At 35.7% G+C, this 19,778-nt stretch overlaps 1 protein-coding gene across 1 annotated transcript; it reads right to left on the minus strand.

The window, feature by feature from the left end:
• Positions 1-3,949: 3,949 nt before the first annotated feature.
• Positions 3,950-10,756, minus strand: LOC113777815 (casein kinase II subunit alpha-like). The gene is made up of 10 exons (XM_027323019.1): positions 10,174-10,756; positions 9,888-10,017; positions 8,656-8,850; positions 7,469-7,626; positions 5,930-6,020; positions 5,570-5,635; positions 5,117-5,199; positions 4,966-5,029; positions 4,819-4,887; positions 3,950-4,323 (listed from the first exon to the last, which is right to left on the minus strand). The coding sequence occupies exons 1-10, from the start codon at positions 10,602-10,604 to the stop codon at positions 4,267-4,269; spliced, it is 1,344 nt and encodes a 447-aa protein (XP_027178820.1). The 5' UTR covers positions 10,605-10,756; the 3' UTR covers positions 3,950-4,266.
• Between the last annotated feature and the right edge of the window lie 9,022 nt (positions 10,757-19,778).

Consider the following 19,778-nt stretch of genomic DNA (forward strand, 5'->3'; position numbering starts at 1 on the left):
TCGTTTAACTAGGGAAAAAAAATGGTGTCAATTAACTGCGGTTGTACAAGTTAATTCAAATCATTTTCTTGTCCAACTCTAATTGGTGACCCACAAGGCTACAAGGTTAGGTTTCCTTTCCCCTACTTTCAAGATTTTTAAGGTTGACCCATGCTGAATTATAGTTTGCAGTAGTAGTAACTAACTTGGTGATCATATCATATCATATGTCTAGTAACTTTTGTTTAGATAGATACTCATACTCCAACTAAATACCAGTAGCAAGATGCTTGGTAAAAAGGAGGATCGGACACTGGAGTTGAGTGCGTTACGTAAGGTGAATGGTCCCTTCAGCCAAGTACTTTCACATCGGATTGGATGCCAAATGTCTGATTAGCAAGGAGAACCTGGATTCCTCTGTCCTTAACCTGTCTCTCCAATTACTGGATCCCCAATGATATAGTAATAGTAGTAGTATTCTTACCACTCTTCATGGCCCGTCTGTAATTTCTTTAAAGACAGACCTTGGAAGAGAATCCGAAATCCCACAAGTTTACACCGGGGACCACACGTCTAGCAGAAAATAAATACTCCGTTCTTTTCAAATTCCGGCTTGAAGAAGATACCCCTACCCGAAAATCCATGAATGTTCCAGTTCAAAAAAGATGGTGGGTAGAGGAGATCTTCTTGGAAATTATCTGGCGCATTTGTGCGGGGTTACAAAATGGCATGAGAAAGGGTTTTGGAGGTAGAGCTGTCTCTGTCTCTCTCAAATGGTCGGTCATTGGTTCGGTTTTGGTCTAAAAATTATTTGCAGGTTTGTTTGTGCAATGTCTAGTCAAGCTTCAAAGTCCAAAGTGCGAACTCAGTAAATGTCCAATAATTTCTCGCCACTGGAATATATATAAAAGAATGTGGGAATGTGTTAATGTTGACCTTCAGCAATTGTTAAGGACAGAATTGAATCTAACAACTATTGACTATTGAGGCCCTTGTCCGACTATAGCCAGTTTGACCCTAACAATCAATATGCTTTTTGGTTGAGTCTTGACACCCTCATGATTTTTTTTTCCCCTCAGCAGCTCATACAATGTGACGTGTGATGTGTTAATAAATACCAACCTCGAAGAACGTTTCCAGAGAATACTGATATTATTGTATGATTAAATCATAGTATGATGTAACGGATGCTTTGCAAATAAAAGAATTCCAGAACCCGCAATAATGTTGGCATCTTTGTCTCTAATCTCTGGTCAACATCTGTGACTTGCCCAATGAAAAAGACCATATCCTATGCCTATTCCTCCTCCACTCTACCAAACTGGGCACATCCATGAACACTCAAGTCGTCTTCACGCAGTACTAGTACAGAAGCTTCTGCACATATTATCATCCAACCCACTACTCTAAAGGGAACCATTTTTTATAATTATTTAGAAGTGATCAGCTTGTTTAATTTCAATAATCCTATGTGCCGACTCTCGTTTGCTTCGAAGTCATTTGAACTGTTGGAATGTTGTTTTGTACAATTAATTGTTCCGCAAATTATGTATAAAAAAGGTCAGCAGTTTGTTCTTCTTGTCATTTTTTGGTACTTTAAGAATGGTAGCAGTTTGTAACAAATCGGTGGCAAAAACAGAAATGACGACCGATGCCATAGACAAAGATAATGCCATATTGCTTGCCTCAATTCTGTTAAGAGGCAAGCAAAGTTGACGTTACTCACAAAAAATTCTGGTACTGAGATCCCCAAAAACATATAATAAAATACTCTATTATAAATTAAATCAAGAGTAACGATTCTAAACCTTGTATTTTTTTATTTTTATTTTTGTGAACTGTGTGACAAGAAGTTTTCTTTTTGTGTCAGCATTCAGCATTATCAGCAATGTTGTTATTAGTTTCTTACACTTTCCATTTTTTTTTTATCGAAACCCAGAAAATGTGGGAAATTTTACGTCAAAAAAGAAAAAGTCCAGTGTGTCTTGGTGAAGTGTCTTTTTGTTTGAAATTGAATGAAAATTACTTACAAGAATATCTCGAAGCAACCATCCCTTCAGCTAAAATATAATTAAGACGTTGAAAGTTACAGCTACCTCTTCCGCAGTATAAGACTGCGATCGTGCGAGGGTCCGAGTGTGAGGACTTCATCGTGGTCAAACTCCAGTCTCTTTTTTACGATAATTACCCCCATTGTCTGATGATGACTATGTTATCTATTTTGGATAATGGCATCGTTCTTGTAACAATAATATTACTTGGAAGTCGAGTCATTAACCTACATTAACTGATGCCACCAATACATTAATGGGGCCGAATTAGTTTAAATTCGATCCATTTGCCTCGCAAAAAGCCCAATGAGCTTTATGGTAAATAGGATCGAATAGAGTTTGAGTCTAAATAAGACACTCAAATTAAATATGAGTCGAATTTGGGTCTTGCTAGATTCAAACCCGATTAAGGTCTAGTCCATTTTATACACACACACATTTACATATTAAATGATACATATAATATATAAGTATACATATTATAACGTTAAAATATTAATAATTTATAATTATGTAGATAATTATAAACTTAGGTTGAGCCTAATATGAGGCCGAAACCCATATTAAACAATATGAGTTGAGCTTAAGTTTTCTAACCTAGGTCCGAGCCAAAAATTCTAGAAGCTCGAAAGCCCCAAACTTGTCAAAACCTGACACGTAGAGTCCGATTGACACCCTTGCCAAGTACTTTATACTACTATTATTCTTCTAGTTTGTTTTTCGAACATGTAATAATTTATGTAATGCTTATCGAACGAGAAGAGGGTAATTAGCTGGGATGTTAATGTTCTCGTTAATTTAGAAAGATAAAGCAGCCGAAAGTCAGCATGACAAGTGCAGCAGGTGTCAGCTTTGATGCGTGTCATTCATTTAATTCTTGTTTTTCTTTTTCTCTTTTTTTTTGACACAGTTTGTTAGATAGAAAGCATATGGTAATTCATATCATTTGTCGCCTTCCCCAAAATATACTAACAGTAGTGTGTGTGTTTTTTTTTTTTGGGTAAAAAAATACCAACAGAGTTTATGCTACAATAGGCAATGGACACAGGAAGAAAAAAGAGGATGACCAGATAAAGGGTTTAGGAGCACTGCCCAAGGCCCGGATAAGATCACAACCCACGCAATCTTGGTGGATGGAGCCGGGACAATGTAAAAAGCTGCTACCGTCAGCCAAGGACTAGAGAGGAGGGGGGATTCCGTCCCCCCACAGCACAGCTGAATCGCTGCTACCAGCCTAAAGGCTAAAGCCTATCTCCCTTGTTTGGAAGGAAGCTGCCAAACCCAGATTTCACTAGGTTCCATGTCAAAGACCTACTACTACTGACACAACATCAACCTTTCCTCGTAGACCCAGCAACCACCTCCCATAAATGCCTAAAGGCTAAAACCCATTTTCCCTTTCCATTTTCATCACCTATCCACTCCTATCCTTCCCCACTTCTCACTCTTTTCTCCAAAATGGGGACAAAAATCGTGCATATCATGTATAAGTATAGCAGTCACCTACAAGTATTTGAACTACTCTATTTCTTTCAACCCAACCCTTTCATAGGTAGGTTTAAGCTTTTGACATGACAAACCTCAGCAGGAGGACTGCGTTGCAAAATCGTTGATATTCTGTCGAGTAATTTATACAAGCAAGAGCAAGCACAAGAGCTGAACCATTAGGCATACCAGACAAAAAAAACACCCTAATCTAAACACCACCGCTCTCACCGAGACATACCATAAATACTACAAGCATTCCCTTCCACTGAACAATAAGCAAGAATCTGTGAATCCATTTTTATATTTCGTCTAGCATTCTAGCATTTTGGCTAACTATGCAATGCAAGGCAAGTCCAGCAAAATCACTATTCGCCGCTTCTCTCCCCAATATCAATGTGGCACGAAACAACATTCAATTCTACCACAATAAAGAAAAACAATTGGAACATTGCCCACAAATCCTCATTAAAATATTTCAAAGCAGTTGTTATATGATATTCCATATACAAAACTTCGCTACAAACTGCAAGTAGACATGGGGCAGCTGAAGGAATTAGTGCTGCCTGAAACTAATTCAGGAGCATTGAAGGCTTAAACTTTTGCTTGAGAACTAGGACGCTCAAAGGTGAATAAAAGTGAACAGAGACTTCAAAAGCAATGGCAACTCAAACAAATTCTAGAAAAAGTAATTCAGAAATGTTACAAATGGTACAGGAAAAAAATGAGATTGCTGAATCTGAATCTGATTTTATGTTCGAGTTCTGCTACTTTCCGCATTTCTTACAGGGTAGAAGTAAGGATGGGCCTGCAGAAAAAGCTCCAGTATTACAAAACAACTCACAAAACTTTCTAATAATTAAACATGCGCCACTAAACCCATAGCCTGAGGGTCTTGCCACTGAGTATATGTAGCCTTAACCAGACTTGGAGAGAGGGCACTTTAATGTATCAGAACTCTGAAACTTTGCAGCTCATAACGAAGCATATAACAACTACACAAAGGTCTGTGGTTCTCCTGCTAAATTTAATATACGTGGTCTCCTATGAAACAAAGAAAACCCTGATCCTTAAAACAAAGTATTCTTCCCAACTCATAGTTGAAAATAAGTTCCCTAGTCAAAAGGAAAGAGTTCGGAAAAGAAGATCAAGAAAGCACTGGCATTGGGCCTGTCAATACCAGACATTACTGTCAATGTAATTTGACAAAAATCTGGCATTTTCCTAAACAGAGAGAGAACCAAATAACAAAATAAATCAAAAGTTGCTTCTTGACCTATAAAGGAGGGTTAAAGAATTTTACCATAGCTTCTTTTGCAGTAGGCCGTTCTTGATGGTCATACCGCAGCAACTTGTCAACAAAGTCAATTGCCTTGAAAACAGAATACATACAGAATCAGCAAGAATCAAGTCTAATTTGGCTCTTCACAAGTAAGACTATGTCTCCTACCTCAGGCACGGCTAAATGTTGATTATCAGAATTAACGAACTTCATCCATGGTTTCCTGCTATGCCTGTATAACAAGAATGACCAGATTCTTATACATAAACTGAGAATGAAATATACGAGAGTTAGTCAACATTGAGGTTTTTGCATTAACCTCCCAACAAGTGTAGCTAGTTGTGGGTCTAGTTCCAAGCGATACTTGTTCAGATAAGCATTTAACTCATCAGTCCCCAACACCTATCATCCATGAAAAACTAAACTATTATCACTCAAATGTGATCATCCAAATTATTCCACTCCAGAATTAAATGGCAAGCTATAACTTGCCCATGATGCATGTCAATGAAAGCAAATGCAAATTAATGCTAATTAGATTTCCATGGCCATCACCATTGACAAATATGGTTCACAAGTATTTAAACTAAACACCATTGATAAATATAGTTCACCAACGTAAACAAGTTCAAGTAGACTTAGCCACATCATGCCCAAAGTAATAACCAGATGGATAGCCAACCCAAATATCAGTTATGCTACTCTTAACACATTCATGATTGATGGTGTATCCTCACGGTAGTATTTTCTGAATGAATACTATTCTACTTACCTTAGCAATCTTAACCAATTGATCATAATTGTCATGCCCATAAAAGAAAGGCTCCTTCCGGAATATCTGCCAGCACAAGCCATCAAAATAAGCATCAAGTAAAAGAGACAAGTCCACATTATTAATCTAGTCTGCCACCAACATATAACAGTAAGAAATCATCCAGATATAATCAACCTATCCCAATTCTGTTTATTGTATGAGCAAGGTGACACTCAAAATTCAGGTACATGAAAATGAAAACAAACAAAAAATGGGTATGTGCATTTGCAGGACAATCATATCAAACATTCATCAAAGAAATGAAGATAAGAAAAATTTAAAACCAAGCAGATTGCAAAGAAGAAAATGGTTGATTACCATTCCAGCAAACATACAGCCAAGACTCCACAAGTCCAGTGAGTAATCATAGTCTTGCAAATCAACAAGAAGTTCAGGCCCTTTAAAGTATCTGCAAAGTAAATGGTAAAATAATTAAGTAAGCTTAATGCAGATGAAAATGAGTACTTTCAAGGTGGGGATTACAAACAAAATGATAAAACCACTCTCCAAAAAGATTATATTTTAAAATGGCTCTTGAACTTCTAATTAAAGTTGTAAGCAGGCACCAAATGCTCCAGAGTTTAAGCCACAGGTCTCTAGAAGAAATAGAGAAGCCTTATCTATGGCATCCAATACCAATAAAATCATTATTTTGATCCGCTGTCAATACCACCAGGAACAAGAAACAAAACTTCAGCTATACTGAATGAAAAGAATTAAAAAACAGAAAAATCTCACTACACTCCAACCAGAGTACTCAATACACCATACCAAACTCGCAAACCATCCCGCTCTAACTTGGGCTTTAGGTTAACAAACATCATGTCAATTTTCAGTCCAAAGGTGCAACCCATCCTGCTCTAATTTGAGCTTAAGTTTAACAAATATCATGTCAATTTTCAGTTCAAAGCCATTCAAACTTTTCAAATTTACTTCTTCTAGACTTCTGAATTGATAAAAGGTCATTTCCCCACTCCAATCTATTAGGCTTGAACATCAATTCCATCAGCTCAATAATGAATCCAGTCAAAAGTCAGAACTGTACAAATATCATGTCAATTTTCAGTTAAAAAACGCAACCCATCCTGCTCTAATTTGAGTTTAAGTTAAACAAATATCATGTCAATTTTCAGTTCAAAGCCATTCAAACTTTTCAAATTTACTTCTTCTAGACTTCTGAATGGATAAAAAGGTCATTTCCCCACTCCAACCTATTGGGCTTGAACTTCAATTCCATCTGCTCAGTAATGAATCCAGTAAAAAGTCAGAACCGTACAAGTTGATTCCTTTTTTTTTTTAAAACTTGTCTCGAAATGAATCATATCATTTCTCATCTCTTTTGTTACTTCCCTTATGCATCAGCATAAGAGTTACTTCTCATCAGTAATTCTGCAATTGAATGTGCCATAAAAGTCTAACAGAATTCTTTTAGACTAGCGTGTCCTTCCTTAAAAAAAGGGTAGGCTCCATTACTTTAAGTAAACTACTAGCATAACCCTCCGAGTTTCAGGAAAAACTCAAAATATCATGGCTTTGGACTATGATTCTGTAATGTACTGGAGATTTCTATGAGAATTAAAAGCAACCTCAATTAGGAAGGTGAATACCAAAAAACTCTGGATGCCAATTGCTATCATTCTTTTTATTTCATCATTTGGCAATCAGCATCTGAGGCCCTAATAAGAAAGCATTTCATCCTCCAAAACTTCTTTCATGCATATTTGACAGCCAATGCAACACAATACTACACCAAGAATCCACAACAGACATCCTAAATCTAGATTACAAAAAGTACATAAGAAAACACATTACTAGCATCATATGCAATCTAACCACAACAATTGGAAGGAGGCAAACCTAGAGGCTACACGAACATTGTATTCTTTTCCAGGATGATAGAATTCTGCAAGTCCCCAGTCTATAAGACGAAGTTTACGCTGCTCATGATCAATCATGACATTATGGGGCTTCACATCACGATGCATGATACCTTGAGAATGGCAATAATCTAATGCCTGCACATAAAAGGGAAAGAAAACCTCAAAATTAGAATTCTGAAAGATGACATCTTTATATGTTGGTAACTCAATAGGAACTGGAAAATGATGTCAAAGGAAAATAAAGAGATTAAAAGATTCCAGCGCACATAAGAAAATCAAATCAAATGTCAAAAAAGTCATAATCTAATTGATCAAAAACTCAGCATTTTGACACCTAACCTTCCTCAATTCTCATAGCCAATGGTGAGGCTCATTTACCAGGCTCAAGGAAGTAAATTTTATACCAGTGCCACTGAAATTTTTTTATAACAAAGGTACAGATACAGCTCTTACCTGGAGAATCTTATTGTACCAACAAAGTCAGTTTGCAATCTTACTGAATAACAACCCCTGAATATTACAGAGAGAGACTCTTCTTCATCAACCTATTCTTCTAGTTGATCACCAAAATCTCTTATTGGACTTTCAGGAAACAAAATAAAAGACAATTCATGATTACTTAGAAGACACCACTTTCAATTTTTTTTTCTACTGATATCAGTTTAATCAGCATTCAGCAGCAACCTTCCACTGACCCCCTTTGCCCGTGCCCCACAAGGCAGGTTGGCTCAGAAATATGTCAGTCACTCAAGGAAACATAAATTTTCTGACACCATGTCCTATTGTAGTGAGGCTCCCTTGTTGAGAAAGATATGATAAAAAATTACTTTTAACTCCAGTTGCGGTGACAAAAGATCAGCATGCCAGCCATTACTATTCCTATCAGTCATTGTATTATGAGATACAGGTCAAGAAAGAATGTCAGGAGCAATGATCTTCAAAAACAAGTATTCAAGCATACATTACAAGTAGAGTTTTGGAAAGCTCTTGGCAGCACTTATGATAAGTCTCAACAATATCCCAATGCAAATCAACAACCACCTAGACAAATTAAATGATCAAGGTAGTCAACCCAAAATAATCAGCAGTTTACTTGCAACCTTTTGACACTAAAAGCAAAGGTCTTCCTCTACATTAGTTAAAGAGAGAGAACAAGAGGCTTGCCTTCAAAAGTTCATAAATGTAATAGCGGATATCAAAGTCTGATAGTGTGGGATAGAGCACTTTAAAATCTGTGTTGTTCACATATTCGAATATAAGACTCGGAGTCTTTGACTGCTGATCCCTAACAATATCAAGCAACTTTACAATATTTGGCCCACCACAAAGATTCTGCAGAATCTTAATCTCCCTCTTGATCTGCAATGCATGACATATAAGTAAGTTTTACAAAAGGACATAAATTAAAGAGCACAAATGAGTACTTGTTCAGATACTCGGAAAAATTCAGTCAGATTATCCATGCTAAATATATCATGCTACTACCTTAGCAAATATAGTTTTCCTCGAAACTGCACAATACCCTCAATACAATTATAAGATAAAACAAAAAATAGTAATTTGCTTCTTTGGGATATGCTAGGAGGTAAATTAGATTGCTAAAAGCATTAGACGAAGAATTTTAACCGAAGCTCTGCTGCCAGTAGTGACAAAATCTATGCATTCAAAGTAAGTGAGCGAGGAAAGTTCTCTCCTTGTGCTCCTCTAACAAGTAGGCAATTGTGAGAAAGGACAATTTTGACTATGAATATTAATAAGAACATGATTTTCTAGAAAATTTTCTAATTCATTAAAATGCTATAGTAGAATGACTACAAAATCACTTTACATGTATTCAGCTACCAATACACGAGTTTGCTTGCAATCAAATTACTTATGCCAGCTTTTCCTCTTTCAGATAAATGAGGGGAATCCCATACTATGCTCCATTTTACAGAACTAATAGAGACTAAGAAGGAAAAAGAAAACATACAAGGATACTTCAGGCATTCATAAAATATCCATTAACAGGATTTCCCTTCCCTTTGTTTCCATTCGAAAATGCGAATACACTAAAATTTTGAATAGTTTACTTTAAACCTCAAATTTCATTTCTTATCCCCATCAATAATATCCACATACACACACAGGATCCTTCCAGGCACCTCTCTTCTGTTTGCCTTCCATTTTTATCTAAACAAAGACGTCCCAACCTTTTCTAACCATGCACTATGAGAGACTAAAAGCCCAAATACTGACCAAAAACAACCAATCACAGGAGGCTTACGCATTACAAGGAATTTAAGACGTAATTCTCAAAGAAAGACAAGAGATTGGAACCTTAAATACGTTAAGAGGGCAGTCAGGAGATGCACCAAATAATTCTTCACAAAGAAAGAAGAGAACAAAAAATTGACCTTTTTCTTTTTAACAGGCTTAAGGATTTTGATAATGCATTTCTCATTGTTGGTAGTGTGAACTCCTTCGAAAACCTCACTGTATTTTCCTCTCCCCACCTTCCTTACCACCTCATAATCATCCTGCTCCCTATCACCCAACAAAAAAAAGCCCATAATCAATTAAAACAAAAAAAAGGTAAATAAAAAAAGGTGACGAAAATAATCCAAGAAATTCATTAATTGTCACCCAATTTGCCCATAAAAATGATGGAGCAATATTTGTCACTTCAATACAATCAATTACCCCCATTGAACAGTGAGGGACTCATAATCCCAGTACTCCTTAGGGCGGATCACATTAATATCAGTATAAACCCGGGCCTTGGAGGCGGCGCCAGGGCGGCGGACAGACTTTCCGATCTTCTGCGACATGGTTTCGGATGGTGATAGCGACGGCCGGAGGCGAGTAGACGCAGGCGTAAGCTTGGGAGAATGTGTGAGCGGCGGTGATTGGGGTGGAGGTGGAGGACAAGTTTGCGAGGGTTTCTGCTTTTGCTGTTGATGAATAAGAGAGAATGGGGACCGGGAAGATAAACGGCGAAGGATGACGGTTGGGAAGGTCTTGGTTGGAGTAGGGAGAATCAAAGAGGAAGAGAAAAGGTGGCCTGTTTGAATATGAGGATGATGGTGACGAGCGATGGAGACGATGAATTGGAAACAAGGCCTTACGGCCATCAAACGGAAGAATTAACGGGGAGACTTCTTTATGCCCAGCAGCAGCAGCAGCACAATCACCAGCATCCAAATCAATCAAGTGGAAATAGGGATAGGGAATCCCCCCCCTCTCCGACAAACCCTTTCTTTCCTTTTCGTATTTTTTTTTTTTTTTCCTTTTCCCTTCTTATCCCATCTTTTCCTTTGTCACTCTTCTCTTCTTTTCTTTCCGTTTTCACTTTCAACTTTGGTTGGATGGAATGCTGTTGATTGGAAACGACGTCGTGCAGACGTTCATCTACCCGAGCCGGCCCCCGGTTGCCATTTTAGTCCTTACTCACCTCACTGCCCTTTTCACCTTCTTCTTCAATTCATCAATGCAATGCAGCTTTAGGAGTTAGGAGTCCCCATTATGAAGATTTACTGCTATCATCATCAATGTTGCGCATGTAGGATCATCACTCACTTCAAGGCGCAAGGGCAAGGCTAGACTGATTATTATTATTAATTATTAACTAACTAATTAACGACCTTGTCCAATTTTTCCGCATTAATTAATGATGTAGTCATTAGCAACGCCTTTGCTGTTGCCCTCCGTTAAATTTTACTGCTTCTTATTTGTCACATTTCTTGTCATTTGGTGGGTATTTTCCAATTCAATAGACACCCACATGTCCCATGATAGTACCCGATCATTCAATTTTAACCCTTTGGAATTTTTGTTGTATAGTTTTTTTTTTTTTTTTTTTTTTTTTGCATCAGGTGTAATATTGTCCCTACAGTATAAATCGTGATAGAACTTTTCAATCACTTTTTTTTAAAAAAAAAATCTTGCATATACATTTATCAGAAAATATTATATTAAAATTGTTCTAATAATACAACCACCCAAAATGGAGCTATAGTAACGTCAACATAACACAGGATCATTTCATATCTTAGCCAAAAAAGATAATGAGCAAAACAATATGCTATATAACGAACGAAAGTGTTGACGGCTTAATGTGTTTAGTACTCATTTAAGTCATTATTTTGCTTTTGTAAGGGATTGGAACGTGGATATGATTCTTGATGGTGACAATTTCTGTTCCAACCGGAAAACCGTGAAGCGGAAAATGACTTCGATTCCATATTTGGATGGCATGATGACGGAACCTTTTTACCTCAAGAAGTGACCAAGGAATCCAGGTACTCCTTTTTTTTTTTTCATAAAATCATACGGGTGCACCGTATTGTGATGAATTTAAAAAAAGTCACATATAATGGTACATTGATAAGAGGTACGGTTTGAATTTTTTACCTCTCACAACCATAATACATGTGATAGCCAACTACTCCAAAAGAAATTGATTGTGATATGGTCAATTAATTAGTTACTGCATTTTCCAAATATAATAATTGCCTGTTTGTCTTTTAACGTCAATTGCTCGGACAGTGTGACCTTGATCTAAAATGCTACCTTTTGAAAGCTATGCAAGGAGCAAATGTTAATCTTTGAAAGTTGCAGAATAGAATCACTATGTGATGCACAAAAGTGGCAGATAATTAAGTTAGTTTTCCAAAAGATTAAGAACCAAAGCATTAGGAGTGGTAGGTGCTGAGATTAAAAAATCTCTATAAAATAAAAAAATATCATTAGAAATCTCTAAGAGAAAATAAACTCTTACTACCAAACCAAACCTTACGAGAGACTTTTTATTAAAAAACACAAAAAAAAAAACAAACAAATGAAAGTATTGTTCTACTTCCCATGGAAGAAAGATGTTCTATTTACTAGGAAAGAAAAATGAGAATGAGAGCTTAGATTTAAAATAATTAACATATAATGGGAAGGAGGGATGAGATATGTGATATAGGGAGGGAGTGAAGTGATAACCCTCAACTTACACTTAAATAATAATAATAATAATATTGTAATTGAATGGTATTTTTACACTACATGGAAAAGATACAAAGATATGCAAGTCTAATGTGTATGTGGAAGTATATATATATATGACATTTAGCACTACTTCTACTTCTAAACTAACCTATATAAGGGAGGAGCTAATTGGGTTAGGAAGAACCAATCGGAACTGAATCATCATTGTGACAGTCCCACCTCTTCTCAGAGCGAACCCTAAGAATTAGCGAACTGCTTGCCCAACTCTCGTCGGGATTTAGTCAACTAATAAACCAGTAACCCAAAAAAACTAACTAAATATTTTCAAAGTAAAGGTTACAAACCATAATAAAAATATAATCGTCACACCAACTTCTTAAACTTATAATATAGAATTAAATGTCAAACTTACAATTTTAAACTTAATTTACATAATAAGTGCCCAACTTACAAATTCAAACTTATAAAACTCAAAGAAAAAATCTTCTAAACAAAAGAATTACAACTCAAAATACAAGTTCAAGATAAAATTTAAGACTACGCAAGTTCTTGACAGCAGTTCCATCACAGACCTGTTAAGGAAAACAAAATGGAGTGGGGTGAGCTAAAACTCAATGAAATTCCAAATAAACATGTAGGCATATACCCAATTAGAGGCGTAATATAAACAAATAAATACAGTATAATACTAGAACAATTTAATCACAATTCAAGAATACGGGTTGTGTCGCGCCCCATTTTTTACAAGAAAAATAAATATAAAGGTGATTTATAAAAGATGTGATCTTATTTAAAAATAAGTGACAGGGGGACCTAGAATGGGACTTTAAAAAATGCGACAATTTAGGTCCAAAAATTTAGTCTAAAAAGGGTTTTCAAGAAAAAGGGGAGTCGCCACTTGGTATGGATTTTTGGTGTACCAAGTCACCCAAAAAATATTTTTGACAAAAATAAAATAAATCAAAACCCTTTTTAACAACTCCAGGTCTTTGAAAACAAGAGAAAATAGGTTCGGGAGTCACGGTTGAAGAAAGGGAAGGCAAAGGTTTAATTGATTCAAACCTAAGGCACCCTTTCAACCTAGTCTAAGCTAGTTGCGAGGTTTAGTCAAAATTTTCCTAATCTAACCCTTAATTTTATCACTTTTGGATGTTTCCTACATGGATGCAAATCTAAATTTATAAAAATATCGAAAGGGACACAATGTTCATTCAAGGGTTTAATTGAACCAATCGCATTAATTGCGAAGGCCAAAATGATTCCTTGAAAGTGTCACGAGTATACGAATGATGAAATTAAAATAAAAGAAAAGAAATTAAATTATATACATATATAAGTGATCAAAGAAAAAGGGAATGCAACATAAAGGGTATGGGAGGCAAAAACTCGTGACATAATTTTCTTATACAGGGATTAATGGGGTATTTAAACTAAAAAGTTATAATCACCCATTTTCCATGTTTTGAAAAAATAATTCCCCTAATATGAACAAGCAAATGAACTAGCTTAAATGAGATGCAATTCTAAATGACATGATTAGCGCCTATAGAGGGTAGGGGATAATATAATAAGAAATATCATGCAAATGAGAAAAGATCCTAAAAATGAAAATATGCATGAAGATGTAGTGAATAGCACACAAAGATGAATCTAACGCAAGACGGCCTAAAGGGTCTAGCGTTGGACTAGCCCATTTCTAAAAATCCTTACTAGCGTTGGACTAGCAAGTAAGCGAAGAGAGAAGCCACAACTAGCGTTGGACTAGTGTGGTGACGTTATGCATTAACAATTCATAGTGAAGCAAATAAAGCATAAATTAAAACAAATAAACACATAAGAGCACGTAACACATAACACGTAAGCATAATATCTAGATGCCAAAATCCTAAGAAAAGCGGATAAAACACTTAACACATAAGCCACATAAACACGTAACCTATCTATTACATCGGGGAGCGCCTAACTACAATCTAGGAGGGAAAAATATAATAAAACAAATCTAATTATCCTATCTATTACATTTTTGAGGTATTTAAATACCTCTCGAATCATTATAAAAACTAACTAAAACATATATAAGAAAATTTGAATGAATATTTAAATCAAATAAATAAAGCATATAAAAATATATAAACACATAGGAACACATAGGAGCACATAAGAGCACGTAATTGACATTGAAATAATAAAATAGGAGTACCTCCCGTTTGAAGTGGTGACTAAATGGAGTCAAATTGTCCTATTTATACTCACAATGAACAAAAGGATCATGGCACCAATTTAATTGAAAAAGAAAATAATAATACAAGTACTAAATTCACACTAATATGTCAGACGTAAAGAAATTTAAGCAAATCTAAAAATTCCAAGTTAAGTATATTCTAAAGTAACATAATTAGCTATTAAAGAAAAGAAACAATCATAATAAAGAGAGTCAAAATTTGTCAAGGACTGAATTGCAAAAATTGAAAACTTTTGGGGGACAAAAATTATATTTTCCAAAGTTCAGGGGTCAAAATTAAATGAAAGATAAAATTAAAGGACCAAAATGCAATTAAATTAAGGACCTTAGGTGAAATAAATTTAAAATGTTCTGGGCCAAAGTGAAACTACTCCAAAGATCAGGGGCTAAGGTGAAAATTTCGGTTTCTGATTTGGGAGAAAAAGGCCATCGGACCATATTTTTATTTATTTGGGCCGGACACTACTTAAGCCCAGCCGAAACCCAAAAGAAACGAGCAGGCCAGCCCGTCTTTTTATCCCCCAAACCCAACGAAAAAAAACATGGGCTCCGACCTTCTAGCCCAACCAAAAAATAAGAAACAAGCCCACTAAAAAAAATTAACTTAGCCCAAACCCCTTTTTTTCTTTCTCTTTTCTTTCTTTCCTTTCTTTTCTTTCTTCCCCAATCGTTTCTTTCTCTGCTTCTTCGGCCAGCTGAAGCTTCTCAGCATGGCGGCCGCCGGTGGCGGCGGCGCCACCGGACCGCCGGTCACCGGCGACTTTTCCAGTCGCAAAAATTTCTCAAAATACACCTCCCCACTCCATTTTTCGCGTAGGTTTCATTTCCGGAATTAGTTTTTACAAAAGATGATCCAGAAGTGGCCAAAATATCAAAATACAGTCCAGTTTTCATTTTTTAAAACACCCAAATCTTCACCAAAAAAAAATATAAAATTTATGCTAAAACACTCCTTATAGCTTCTACATTACAACTATAATCTTAGTTTGACAAATAAACAACAACAAAATGATGCATTAAGTCAAAACAGCCTCAAAAAATGAAGAAAATTATTTTAATGCTTATAAGGCTCAAAAATTCCAAAATATTTAGATAACCCAACATTTTCAGACCTACACTAGCAAACGGTCACCTATTTTGACAAGAAAAACATGCACAATGTTCAGCTTTTAATTCATTTTCCATTTTGGCATTTTTACAAATACCTAACATGCATTCACGGAAATCATCTTTTTTTTTAATATTTATTCATGGCTTGTCCCAAAAACTTCAACAACACCACAATAGCAATAAAAATCAGTGAAAGGAAGAGACAAATAGGTAGCCAAACATGCATTTAATCTAATTAATTAAAAAAGGAAAAGCTGGAAAAAAAATACCTCAATGAGGTTGTGGTCCCTTGACTAAAATTTTGAGGAAGTTCCAAGCTCTTTGTCCAACCGGCGGCTGCCTCCTTGTGTCTGGATAGTGTGTGGGTGTGTTGTGTGAAGTGAGCAAAGAGAGGGATATGGCCGAGAGAGTGAGGGAGCTTTCTTTCTTTTTTGTTCTGTTTTCTTTCTTCTGCCCAGTCCGAGAAAGGGAGAGAGTTGGGGAGTGCTTTTTGTTTCTTTTTTTTTGTGGCTTCTCTTCTGTGATAGGGAGAGCCGAGTGAAGAGTTTTTTTTTTTTTCTTCTTGTTATGTCCGTCTCCGAGAGGCCAGAGAGTCGATATTTGGAGAGAAAAAGAGGAGCTTGTGTGTGTGTTTGGTCAAAATGATTATTTTTTACCAAATGACAAGAAAGTTGAGTGTAGGAATGGGTTAAGTGTATTTTGTGGGGAAAATGATGAAAATGTGTAAGTTTAGTAATAATTTGATTTTGACTTCATTTTTTATTTTTTTTATTTTTATTTATTTTTTTTTAGTTTTATTTTTGTTGTTGTTTTGTCTTCTTTTTTTTTTAAACAAACCTGCAAAATTGAGAAAAATGCACATTAAAATGCTAAAAAATAAATAATTCATTAAATAGAAAATTTTGAGAAAATATTAAAAATCAACAGAAATTTGGTGTCTACAGGTTGTTTCTAAAAGCCAAATCCATTCAAATTTGATCGTATCGAGAATCCGCTGACTCTCCGCCAACGTTTGCATTTAAAGAATATAATGTTCGTAAAACATCACTTTCTCCAAATTTCGTCCACCAATCAACCCCTTTACTAGTCCCGAACACCTCAAATAATATAATTAGGTAATATTCGAGTATACCAGTTTTCAAATTTTGAGTAAATAGTTCTCCGAGTTCATCAGTCTTCTCGACCAAACTCTTACTGGCTCGATACAATCGACTCACCTACGATATTGGGTACCCAAATAGTCATATTAGTCTATGGGATATCACCCAAATGACGTATAGTCAAATATAGAGAAAACACATCTTAAATTATCAATATACAGAGTCTCAATAGAATCGAAAGAACTCGAGTGTGATAAAGTACACGCTCACCTTGAGTTTGTCAAATCAAATGTTTAGATCAAACAATCACAGACAAAATATTCAGATATCTCACATAGACAGGTAACATGCAGTGGAACACTCGCCTGTTAAGAAATATAGAGTTTGTCCGTCAAGTCTTGTGGTTACCCTCACTTTCGTTATCCAGTCCTAAGGTAACGAGTAAAAGTCATTAATATTCTAGATTTATTTTTCAACCCAAACGTAAATTTATTAAGTGACCAAGTGGTCCGTTAATTGACTCAATTTACCATGCAAGTTAGACAAAAAATGTAGGAAAAGATCATAAGAAAATGAGTGTGACAAGTGCAAGAAAGTTGAGTAAAAGGAAAATCTCAATCAAATTCAAAAGGGTTTTCTCGGGTGTAACAGTCACACGCTCGCAGTCTCGAAAAAATGGCCATATCTCACTATAGAAAAATTGAAATCGAGCACCGTTGGCGACGTTGGAAACTAGACTCAAAGGGCTTTCCAACGGTATAAAATGCAAACTCTAGTTCATCTCCTATCAATACAAGAAGTCCGAGGAAGTTGACTGATTTTCCTGTTCTGATCAGATTAGGGCTTTGATAAAATCGCCCTATTCCTCCTTCTTAACCTCATTCATTTTGGCTCAAATTCATCAAATTCAATCTCTTAAAGTTAATATACAAAAGGTCAAGTTGTATAGCACTATTTAAACTTAAAATTCAACACACAAAATGATAAAATGAATCAAGGCAGTCCGGCCAACGAGGAAGAACAAAACAGTCCGCTACCTTGCCAAATCAACCAATTTACTTGCTTAATTTCACCTCAACTCACACACAAGGTTAAACCAATGTTTAGCCAAATTTCTTAAGTTTAATTAAGGTTCAATAAGTCACAAAGATTAAGAAAAAACCTCCAATCCATGGCCGGCCAGCAAGGAGGAAAAGAGAACAGTCCCAAGTTCACATTCACCACCAAATTTCATCCTTTCATTATTTTTAAGTTAAACAACATTTCAAGAGTTATTTCTAACTTTAAGAGGGTTCATAACATGCTAATATATCAAGAAAAATCACAAACAAAGTTTAAACAAAGAATCAAACACATGGCATGCCATACATCTAACCTTACTTCCACTTACTTAGTTCAAGGAATTAACCACAAACAACATCAAATCAACTTCTAATTTATCATTAATACCTTAAACACTTGATATTAAACAATAATGTTAGGGTTTAAGGATCATTCACCTTTTTTAAATGAAGTTTGAACCAACCAAAAGTCGGCTAATTTCTTAGATTATATGTAAAAAAAAAAAACTTCGCACAAATGTACGCCTGACAGACTCTGTTTCTAATTCTATACCGGCCGTGCTGAGTCAGCACGGCCGCAAAATAAATTGTCAGAGCCTTAGTCCTCTGCAACAAGTTCAGTGCACTAAGCGGGCCCACCTTTTTTTTTTTAATAACCTTGTCCCCAGCCGTGCTGACTGGACACGGCTGGGGTCACCAAGTCCAAAAAAAAAAAAAGGCGCTTTGTCAGCCTTTGTCCGACGCACCCCCAACTCGGTATTTTTTATTCTAATGGCCAAAATGCAAATGCTGCAAAATCCATTTTTTTTAACTAACCTTTTATTCATACTCTACTCAAATTTAGGCTACTTAGACTACCAAAGTGATTTACAAATCTGCAAACAAAAGAGTATTCATACTAGTTTCATAAGTAGACTTAAATTCAATCGGATCCCAAACAAATTTACTTAAACCCCAGTTTATACCTAAAAAGTCAGAATTAATTCACCAAAATACAGATTAACATCATAAAGAAAGGCCAGGACTCAAAAATGAGAGGCATTCTTTAATTTTGTAAAAAGTTTATTGTGTTCTTATGCTTATTGATTTTCATCTAAGTCCATAATTTATATTTATAATTTGTCCCCTAACTCTTACATAATTATGCTAGGGCGTCAACATTTGCAAAAAAATGGATATAATTTCTCATTTTTGAGTCATGGCCTTTCTTTATGATGTTAATCTGTATTTTGGTGAATTAATTCTGACTTTTCAGGTATAAATTGGGGTTTAAGTAAATTTGTTTGGGATCCGATTTAATTTAAGTCTACTTATGAAACTAGTATGAATACTCTTTTGTTTGAAGATTTGTAAATCATTTTGGTAGTCCAAGTAGCCTAAATTTGAGTAGAGTATGAATAAAAGGTTAGTTAAAAAAAATGAATTTTGCAGCATTTGCATTTTGGCCATTAGAATAAAAAATACCGGGTTGGGGTTGGGGGTGCGTCGGACAAAGGCTGACAAAGCGTCTTTTTTTTTTTTGGACTTGGTGACCCCAGCCGTGTCCAGTCAGCACGGCTGGGGACAAGGTTATTAAAAAAAAAAAAAAGGTCGGCCCGCTTAGTGCACTGAACTTGTTGCAGAGGGACAATTTATTCTGCGGTCGTTCTGACTCAACACGGCCGGTATAGAATTAGAAATAGAGTCTGTCAGGAGTACATTTGTGCGAAGTTTTTTTTTTTTTACATATAATCTAAGAAATTAGCCCCAAAAGTCCATCAAAGCAAGAGTTCCAAGAATGAATCACAAGTAAACCTTGAA

This window comes from Coffea eugenioides, chromosome 7 (assembly GCF_003713205.1).
Source record: "Coffea eugenioides isolate CCC68of chromosome 7, Ceug_1.0, whole genome shotgun sequence".
Taxonomy (NCBI): domain Eukaryota; kingdom Viridiplantae; phylum Streptophyta; class Magnoliopsida; order Gentianales; family Rubiaceae; genus Coffea; species Coffea eugenioides.